General features: G+C 38.5%; 2 protein-coding genes across 2 annotated transcripts in view; both read left to right on the forward strand.

Moving 5' to 3' along the window:
* The first annotated feature begins 217 nt into the window (after positions 1 to 217).
* Positions 218 to 5,426, forward strand: LOC102299258. The gene is made up of 6 exons (XM_042215091.1): positions 218 to 490; positions 2,422 to 2,763; positions 2,880 to 3,167; positions 3,524 to 3,619; positions 3,698 to 3,726; positions 5,385 to 5,426. Exons 1-6 carry the CDS (start codon positions 436 to 438, stop codon positions 5,424 to 5,426), a joined length of 852 nt encoding a protein of 283 aa, XP_042071025.1. The 5' UTR covers positions 218 to 435.
* Positions 5,427 to 6,758: 1,332 nt separating this feature from the next.
* Positions 6,759 to 7,886, forward strand: part of LOC102298952 — a 10,546-nt gene continuing 9,418 nt past the window's right edge. Inside the window, exons 1-2 of the mRNA XM_042215097.1 lie at positions 6,759 to 7,051; positions 7,243 to 7,401. The gene's annotated coding sequence lies outside the window, so the exon portion shown is untranslated. The remainder of the gene's footprint in view (positions 7,052 to 7,242; positions 7,402 to 7,886) is intronic.

The raw sequence follows: 7,886 nt of genomic DNA on the forward strand, positions 1-7,886 counted from the left end.
AACTAAATGAACCGGAGCGGGGCCAGGATGAAGGAAGTCGTCTTCTCTGCTGACACTTTTGCTCCGACGAACCAAACCCTGATAAGTTTTAGAAGATGAATGTTTTTTAAAGTGCGTTGCCTTTCCTCTGTACTTTCTTTTTTCTAATAGACTCTTTTAAAAATTAAAGGAAGCTGCATTGATGCACACGCACACATTCAGCCTCCTCAGTCATTTTTAATTCTTCGTGGTGTCAAACACATCACTGAGGGAACGGAAACAACATGCACCTGTTAAAAATAACTTTATGCTTTTGAAATGTGTTGCACTATTGGTGTGTTAACATCAGGGAAGTGACATCTCACTAATCACAGGAAACACAAATGATCTTAAAGAGCCATCGGATGCAGCCCCATCAAGATTAAGAACAAGAAAGAAGTGAGACAGAGAACCACAATGGATGAATTCATATGGATTCAAATGTTTGCATTGCTGCTGATTCAGATTACAGGTAAGGTTGTTGGGCGCTGTTTTGGTTTATGGAGTTTTGGACCGTGTTTATTGTTGTGGTGATCTTTTTCTTAGTCTTGGTATGTAATAGTTTAGTTTTCGTGTGCCTCTTTGTTTCATCATTTTCTAGGTACTTGTTTATTTAGTCACTTTCCATGGGAAATATGTGCAGCAAAACACAATTTTATATGACGACCTTTATTCTACCACACAGCCTAAACTCTCTTAGACAAGCTTTCTTGCAAATTTTTGAAATATTTCTCCAGGCTTCTTGAAAGACATTCAAAACTCTTCTTTGGATGGTGACTGCCTTTTGCTCTGTTTTCTGTCAAGATGATCCCACACTGCTTGTCCAGAGTCTGGGGAGGCCACTCGTGATTTAATTATTTCTTTTAACTATTTTTATATTTTTCTTTTTTACATAGAGCCTCAAACATGTAAATACACATAAATCTAAATTTATCAGGAGGGATTTTGGCCCACTTCTCTTTATACACACTCTCTAAATCCTTTGTTTCTTGGCTGCTGCTGGGCAACTCAAAGCTCCAGCTCTCTCTACAGATTGTCAGTAGGACTGAAGTTCAGCAAACTCTTTTGTTGCCTTGGAGAAGTGTTTTGGTCATTGTCAGATACATAACTGTATACATTTTCCATGGTGCTAGCCTCAGGTGTGCCCAGACCTAACCCCACCCAAGCCCACAGTGTGGGTTTCATATGTGTCTTAAGGTAAATAAGATATGTGTAGAGTGTTTCTCAAAAAAAACAAAAAACAAAAAAAAAACTGCTACTTTAAATTACTTGCTTATTCAGATTTTCTGGCAGATTTTTATACTGTTTTATACCAGGTGTCTTTATGGCTCTTCACGAGATCTTTTGTCACTTGTCCTCAAAGACAACCAGCCCAGCCAAATATGAAAACGTTTTCCATTTTCGCAATTGTCAGAATATTTTTCACTTTTTCAATTCTTTTTGCATGGAAGCCAAATGCGTTCCTCTTTAACTTCCATTTTACTAAGGTTCTGAATCAGTCGCCTTCTCTCAGACTCATATTTGTAATCAAATTTGTGCTATGTTTTCATCTACTGCACAGTAATCCACTTCATTATTATAAATAGTGCACAGCAAACAATACCATGGTATGCCTGTACTCTTGGGCTGTGTGAGTCAGGCAGACCCATACTTATCCCTCTTTAAGGCTTCTGTGGTGGGAGGTTTGCCTGCTGCTTCCGGTTCCCTGACACTGCTGCTCTTGGCTATGCAAACTCCACCATGGCCTCCTCCTTCTGGGGTGGACGCACATCATCCTGATATGTGGCCTCAGGTCTGGGGTTTCCTCAGTCATTCTCTGCCCACCTGGGGCTCTTATAGGCGAGCATTGTTGCAGTTTCCCACCCACCTAAACACACAGCAAAATGACATGTTTGCTTGTGTACCTTTCTCTGTTTTGTCTTTCAGGTTTGATATTTTGTATTTTGTTACAGATGCAGCACTTGGAGACACAGCAAGTGCTGATGTTTGCTTCATCATCGACGTTTCCCTATCTAACTATCCCCCTTTTGTTTCCCTTCAGGGTTTCCCCCTAACCCTTCTGTCCCTTATTTTTTTTCTATTCCTTCATTTTCTTTTCCCATCTTTTGCCAACCTGGTCTTCACTCCCTGCCCACTTTAGCATAATACCCACAAGGATAATTATATGAATAATATAAGAAAGTAAAAGAAATAAAGGAAAAAATAACACTAGGCGCCTACACAGGGTCTACAGTGCTGCTTTTGGAAAAAGAAATATGTGTGGCATAAAAAAGCATTGTTCTACAAAAAAGAGTGTTGGACACGTGCATAATATTGTGTCTAAACTATCTTAATTCTTTTTCTTTAAAAAAAAAACAACTTTTGTATTTAACTTATTTTCTTATTTCTCTCCAATCCTGTCAGCAAGAACTGCAAATGTAACATCCATTGTTATGAAACTCGGAGATGACGTCACTCTTCTTTGTCTGAATGCGATGGATGACCAGAATACCTGTAACAATACAATGTGGGCCTTTGCTTCAAGAAACAAACCAACAGCAGAGCTGTTCAGGTTTGGGGAAATTGGTGAATATGCCAAATCTAAATCAGACAGACTGAGTGTTGCTGTAAACTGTTCTCTGGTTATAAAGAAGCTCACAGCTGAGGATGTTGGTCTTTATTTTTGTCAGCAATACAAGTTGGGGAAAAAACAAGCGCAACACTCTCTACTTCATCAGTTGGTGGTTGATCTCTCTCTTATTACTTGTGAGTATTTACACTTAAAAAAAATATTGTCTGCTCAAACTGAAACTTCAGGCATAAAGATTCCAGCAATGTGGTTGTTTAATTTCTTTCTCTCACATTATCTCCATCTTCACCAGTGAATGAACATAAAGACAATAGTAAGGCAATTTTAAGCTGCTCTGTGCTGCCATATGAAGAGTGTCATCACACAGTGAAGTGGCTGATTGACAGTCAAGATGTGGACAAAGAGAACAAAGAAGTATTGACCATGCAGACTGACTGCTCCACCACTGTGTCTTTTCCAAAATCCCATGAATTATACTCATTAAAATATAACTCAGTGAAATGTGAAGTGACTGATACTGGCACAGGAGAAGTGCAGCAGTTTACCTTCATCAGCAATCAGCGCTCTGGCCAAGACACAGGTGAGCTCATAATCATTTACTGGATGGATTTCAAGTTTTTGAAGTCCAAAGACATGCAACTTGTGGGGATAGGTTAATTGGATAATCCAAATTGCCACTAGGTGTGAATGTGCGAGTGAAAGTGAGTGCGAATGGTTGTCTGTCCCTGTGTGTTGGCCCTGCGACAGACTGGCGACCTGTCCAGGGTGTACCCTGCCTCTCGCCCTATGACAGCTGGGATAGGCTCCAGCGCCCCCGCGACCCTGAAAAGGATAAGTGGAAGCGAATGGATGGATGGATTATTTTAAGACATATTTTAAGACATTTGCACTAAACAGGAAACTGCAACCAAAATCTTTTTTTAATCCTTTTTACAGATTTTTCTGTTTCTTTGAGGCCCATTGTTGTCTCTGTGGGTTTAGCAACACTTTTAATAACTGCTGTAACAGTCAAAATATGGATAGAAGTTAAAGGTAAATTTAAAAATGATAAGTTTGAATAAATTTTCATTTTTATTTTAAACTGGAATTGACTTCCTTCTCTCATTTTAGGGAACAAAACACTGATGGATAAAACCACAGTAAGTACAACTAAACTAAACTCAACAACTTGAACTAGAAATTGCAAGTTAACAAAAAAAGGCTGCTCAGTGGTAGCGGAAAAGTAAAAAGCTAGACACAATATAAGGAGAACAAAATTGAGTGAAAATAGTATTCAACAGGAGAAAAGGACAAAGGAAACTTACAACGTCCACACGATAGGAAGAGGAATAAAGAAAGGTAGAAAAAGGCACAAAAAGGCACGTGATAAATCAGCCTTCAAAATAAAACAGGAAGTAACTGACTAACTGAAGAAACAATAGATACCAAACAAACAATAAAGCACAGATTGGCGGAAAACACTGAGAAAAGGACCAAATATTCAAAAACACAAAAGAAGAGAAAAGATTTATAATGGAAACTAAAGATAATTACAACAATGTATTTATCATTATTACATAATTTATGATCTGATGCATCTTATTTTGGTTTTGGTTTGTTTGGGGGTTTTTTTTTCTACAGGTACATTTTGATAACAAAGAAGATCATGTTACAATAAAGTCTGAAAATATTGGAGACTCTGCTACTTCCATCTGACTGCAATGATCATCATCAAAATCAATTCCAGTTGCTGTTCAGTCATCAGTATCAACTTTTATAATTGGTTAAATGTTAGATATAAAACAGATGCTAAAGTAATTTTACTAAAAACGATTGGTTCTTTTTTTTACTTCAGTCTAGACGTGTATTTAAATTTTCATTTCATTTTTTATAAAAGGATGTTGGTTTTGATAAATGACAGAATCTGCATCAATATTGTTGCTCGTGATATAGTAATCATAAATTAAAATGTATTTCTATTCAGTTTTGGTGTAATTTTCTTCTAATTAATCCTTTATTCAATACTTTATACATTAACACTTGTGCATAGAGCAAGATTACTGGGCTGAACAGGGTCAATGGATTCCCTGTAAAGAGATTTGTAGATGTGGGTAAAAGAGGGTCTTAGGCATAGGACACTCAACTTCTTTAAGTTGCTTGAAGACGTTTCACCTCTCATCCGAGAAGCTTCTTCAGTTCTATGGTCAAATGGTTGATAGTCCCAGATTTAAGCCCTGTGGAAGTGTCCCAGTGTCTGAGTGTGTTGCTGGGCCTGAAGGACACTGGGATGTTGTGCTTGGAGAAGACTCTCCTGAGTTTCTCTGATACACCGGCTACATAGGGGATGACAATGTTGTTGCGTTTGTCTTTCTGATCCTCCCTAGTTGGTGTCTGATCTTCTTTTCTGTGCATCTTTGCTGACTTGATGAAAGCCCAATTAGGATAACCGCATGTTTTAAGAGCCACCTTCATATGTGTTCCCTCTTTTTCCCTTCAGGCTTAGAGGGAACATTTTACATTCAGTGTTGTAGGGTCCTGATTACTCCAGGTTTGTGCTCCAGAGGGTGATGGGAGTCAAAGACGAGGTACTGGTCCGTGTGTGTGGGCTTTCAGTAAACTTCAATGTTGAGGTTTCCTAGGGTGACCAACCGTCCTCTTTTCCCCAGACATGTCCACTTTTCACGTTCTGTCCGGGGCGTCCGGGGGGATTTTGGAGATTGATGAAAATGTCCGGGTTTTCCTATAGTCCGACAGGGACCCATGTGTTTGAAGTCATCCCCAAACTGCTGCTTTGTAAGCGCTTGTTCTGTGCTCACAGACGGGACAGACGGTGCGCAGCAACGCGCCTAAGGATGTTTAAAAGATCCCAAAGCGCAAGTGCATAATTTGAGATGAACTGCAAAAGAAATTTTCCTCGTACTGACCCAGTGCTGGTAATTTTTCTTATGCAGATGAGGCATTATTTCTGTACCATTATTTAATTCCAGAGGCTTTTAAGTTGTTGTTTTTTTGCGCTCGTTGACTTGTAAAAGCCTATATGACAATTTTTTCAACACTTAAACGGTGTTTCAAATCCCCAAAAACAGAGATTTTTTAAATCTCCGCAAAATCTCAGTTTTTGCGTTGACGTGTGGACGAGGAATACGGAGTTCATCACGCAACGTCAAAGGTACGTGCCTTTTTCCACGCTGTGTGCCACGTTACTGTTATCCTTTGTGTCTTCCCTGGTCAACTTTATGTTTTTATCCACAGCGTTAATGTGAGCAGTGAAGGATTCCACTTCTTGGGTTTTGATTTTGAACCAGGTGTCGTCCACGAATCTGTACCAGTGGCTGGGTACTCTCACTTTAAAAGAGCCAAGAGCCTTTCTTTCCACTTCCTCAGTGTAAAGGTTGGCTACAATAGGTAACACCAGGGAGCCCATGGCACATCTATGTTATTGTCTCTAAAAACCCTCGTTGTATTTGAAATATGTGGTGGTAAGGCAGAGGTCTAACAGTGTGCAAATCTGATCAGGGGTGAAGCTCCACCATTTGACCCTAGAACTGAAGAAGCTTCTCGGATGAGAGGTGAAACGTCTTCAAACAACTTAAAGAAGTCCAGATGCTTTTCTTTCCAAGCTCTTTAGACTACGATGACCTGGATGACTGAGAACCTTCAGAGACATCAAAGCAGACTGTTTTTAGGAATCTATTGTAGTGAAATATCTGACTGATATTCTTTTTAATTGATGACATTTTGTGTTGTCGCACCCTGCTTGTGCAGAACACAGTTTCTAAGTGTCACAGTTTAGCTCTGAGCACTTCTATTCATGTATTACCCATTCTATCCACCAGAGGTCCTCAGTCTTTCAGTAGGCCATCCACTCGGCCCACTCACTTGTAAACTACAGGTCTGAGCAGGTGTTTAAAATCATGTATGGATTTATGAACAGCTTTTATTTCTTGTTTTATTAATTGTTAATGAACTAACTTGTAAACAACCTGAACTGTATTTTTGGGACTACAACTGTCTGTTCTGCTGTGCTGTCTGTTTTCTAACATTAGAGGAAAGAGGGGCTGTATTAATGGAAACATTTATCTTGACTAACAATCTTCACAGATTCAGCTTCCTCGGTCAACGTCTTTTCAGGTTATTAAACACATCACTGTCACAAATGCACTCTGAAAACAGACACAATGTGCACTTGGTAAGTCTTATAATCGCTTTGTGCAATAATATCCCTTCATAAAAACAAATTACTTCATGCGTTTCTGAGAAAATGAGAAAGACTGCACCTATGGAATGTAAACATGAAAAGAAAACTGCTAAAGTTGTGAAGAGGATGTGACACCTCAGTAGTGACAGGAAGTACAAACAGTCTTAAATAGTCATCAGTTCAGAAACGTTGACAGTCAAGAAAAGAAATGAGACAGAGAAGCACGATGGATGAATTCATATGGATTAAAATGTTTTTATGTCTGATGCTGGTGATTCAGATTGCAGGTAAGAATTCGGGAAACATTTTAATAGCAGGAAAACACCTTTACAGTAAACTGCTGAGCATGCTCTGTTGTTTGAGGGGAGCTCAGGACATGTTCGTTAACTTGTGTCTAAATTGGTCTTCAATCCGATTCTAAAAAATGCTGTATTCTATTTTTATTTATTTTTATGTTTCTCCTCCATCTTTTCAACAGTATCTGCAACTGAAACCTCGATTTTTATTAAAGTTGGAGATGACGTCACTCTACCTTGTCTAAATGTGATAGAGGACCAGAATAACTGTGATGGGACTACGTGGACCTTTGCTTCAAAAAACACAACAGCAACAGAAGTGATCACCTTTGGAGAGATTGGTAAAAAAGCCCAAATGAAATCAGACAGACTGAGTGTTACAGCAAACTGTTCTGTGCTTATAAAGAAGCTCACAGATGAGGATGTTGGGTTTTATTACTGTCAGCAGTACAAACTGGGAGAACGTAAACATCTAGTTTCTGAGTTTTTGGTTGATCTGGCTGTCATCACATGTGAGAATTTACCAAACAGTGGTACGCAAAGGTTTGGGCACCCCTGATCATTTTAATGATTTGTCTTTTTAAATCATTGGTTGTTTGGATGAGCAATTTAATTTAAATATATCATATAGCAGATGAACACAATGATATTTGAGAAGTGACATGATGATTATAGGATTTAAAGAAGGTGTGCAATAGTTATTTAAACAAAATTAGGCAGGTGCATATAAGATAAGATAAGATAAGATAAGATAAGATAAGATAAGATAAGATAAGATAAGATAAGATAAGATAAGATAAGATAAGATAAGATAAGATAAGATAAG

Source organism: Haplochromis burtoni, unplaced genomic scaffold (genome assembly GCF_018398535.1).
Source record: "Haplochromis burtoni strain Fernald_Lab_line unplaced genomic scaffold, NCSU_Asbu1 Contig_658, whole genome shotgun sequence".
In the NCBI taxonomy this organism is placed as follows: domain Eukaryota; kingdom Metazoa; phylum Chordata; class Actinopteri; order Cichliformes; family Cichlidae; genus Haplochromis; species Haplochromis burtoni.

Coding starts and splice junctions, on each gene's coding strand:
- LOC102299258 (XM_042215091.1), top strand. CDS start 436: ATGGATGAATTCATATGGATTCAAATGTTTGCATTGCTGCTGATTCAG. Junction 2,764..2,879: donor TGATCTCTCTCTTATTACTT/GTGAGTATTTAC, acceptor CATCTTCACCAG/TGAATGAACATAAAGACAAT. Junction 3,727..5,384: donor CACTGATGGATAAAACCACA/GTAAGTACAACT, acceptor CTGTGCTCACAG/ACGGGACAGACGGTGCGCAG.